The following is a 1,736-nucleotide window of genomic DNA, read 5'->3' as shown; positions in this document are numbered from 1 at the left end:
GAACTAGAACTGAACTAGAACTGAACTAGAACTGAACTAGAACTGAACTAGAACTGAACTAGAACTGAACTAGAACTGAACTAGAACTGAACTAGAACTGAACTAACAAAAAACTGTGGTACTTTTACGTTTCTTGGTAAAAATTTTTCTGCCTCATAGTGTGCATACATACATTTTTATTTTGCTCCAGCATACAAACCTATTTAAAACAATATTCTTCTAATTTTCCCTAATGAACCACTATATCTAAAATAAACCAATAAAAACACACACAAGCTTACTTACCCAAATGATGTGCTATGTGATCATGTTCCGGTAATTCGTGAGGTAGCAGACTGCCTGTATGATGATAACCAATATTGTCCATATTATGTAAATACATATCATCTGCATCCACTAAATCTGTATGATGATTTATATGATGGGCCATAATATGATCCACATCATCTAAATCTATATGATGGTCATCTTGTGAGTGTGCGGACGCAGCACGTATATGACGTTGATTATGCGAGGCAACAGCATTTGTATTGGCGCTACTAAAAGTATGCTTTAAATACGGAATAGTAGTAGTGATATTTATGTTTGTATTGCTGATAGTAGTTAAATTTGTGTTTGTTAGTTTTTCGGTAGCTAAAGCTGTAACACTAAATATAACATAACAATTAAGGCAAATTGCTACAATTAGCCATGAAATTTCCGGTATTTTACGTTTCCGTTTCATTTTTCTATTATGTGGTCGGCGTAGCTGTTTGTTAATAGAGTGAATACTGTTAAGAGCGTTGGTGTTGGCTGTAGTTGTAATAGTGGAGCTGTAAGTGTGCAAGTTTAAGGAAACGAGGCGGGTTGTCTGTTGTTGCTTAATAACTGGAGTAGTAGTTTTTGTACAAAAATTATCTGTGGTAGTTGTTGTTATTGTTGTTGCCAAGGAAGTTAGTAATTCACTTTCATTTTCTGTTTTAGCCATGGCTTTTTATATTTAAATATACTAATATTTTTAATTTATGATTTCTACAATTTTATGACATTCTTGTCGGATTTTGTGTGCGAATACGGCTTTTTTTCTAAATTAATTTTATTTGTGGTTTTTCTTTTTATATTAAGTATAATTGGTTTTATTACATTATATAATTTTAAACACAATTTATTTTTTTCTATAACATTTTTTGTTGTCTATTTTTTTGGTGAAAAATTTGCTGATTTAATTTTTATTTGCTAGCGGTTTTCTGTGGTTTTGCGGGCTTTTTAAAGGTTTTTTTGTAACGACATTTTGTTAGTGGTTTCCATTATATATTTTCATCACTAATGTTTTTTTTCTGGGTTTTTAGGTTTAATTTTTGAAATTTAATTACATTTTAATTATGGTTTGAAATTGTTTTTCTGTAATTAATTTTTCATGTTTATTGTTTATAGTGTTTATATGGTGTTTATTTACTACAATGAAGAAAGAGTTTTTAATATATTATAAACAATGTGAAAGATACAATAAATTTCAAATTAATTTAAGGTTTTCCATTATGAATAGATTCTTTTATTTTGGATGAAATAGAACAGAACTAGAACAGAACTAGAGCAGAACCAGAACAGAACTAGAACAGAACTAGAACAGAACTAGAGCAGAACTAAAATAGAACAGAACTAGAACAGTACTAGAACAGAACTAGAACAGAACTAGAACAGAACTAGAACAAAACTAGAACAGAACTAGAACAGAACTAGAACAGAACTAGAACAGA

The 1,736-nt window shown here is 30.1% G+C and overlaps 1 protein-coding gene across 1 annotated transcript; it reads right to left on the bottom strand.

The window, feature by feature from the left end:
* Window positions 1-285: 285 nt before the first annotated feature.
* Window positions 286-1,406, bottom strand: LOC124421251 (the record flags this gene model as incomplete). The annotated part of the gene is made up of 1 exon (XM_046956127.1): window positions 286-1,406. A coding segment is annotated over exon 1 (682 nt), but the record flags the coding sequence as incomplete, so codon positions are not given.
* Between the last annotated feature and the right edge of the window lie 330 nt (window positions 1,407-1,736).

This window comes from Lucilia cuprina, unplaced genomic scaffold (assembly GCF_022045245.1).
Source record: "Lucilia cuprina isolate Lc7/37 unplaced genomic scaffold, ASM2204524v1 Scaffold_7931, whole genome shotgun sequence".
NCBI lineage: Eukaryota > Metazoa > Arthropoda > Insecta > Diptera > Calliphoridae > Lucilia > Lucilia cuprina.
Note: the sequence above shows the minus strand (reverse complement) of the source record. Positions and strands in the feature narration are given on the sequence as shown.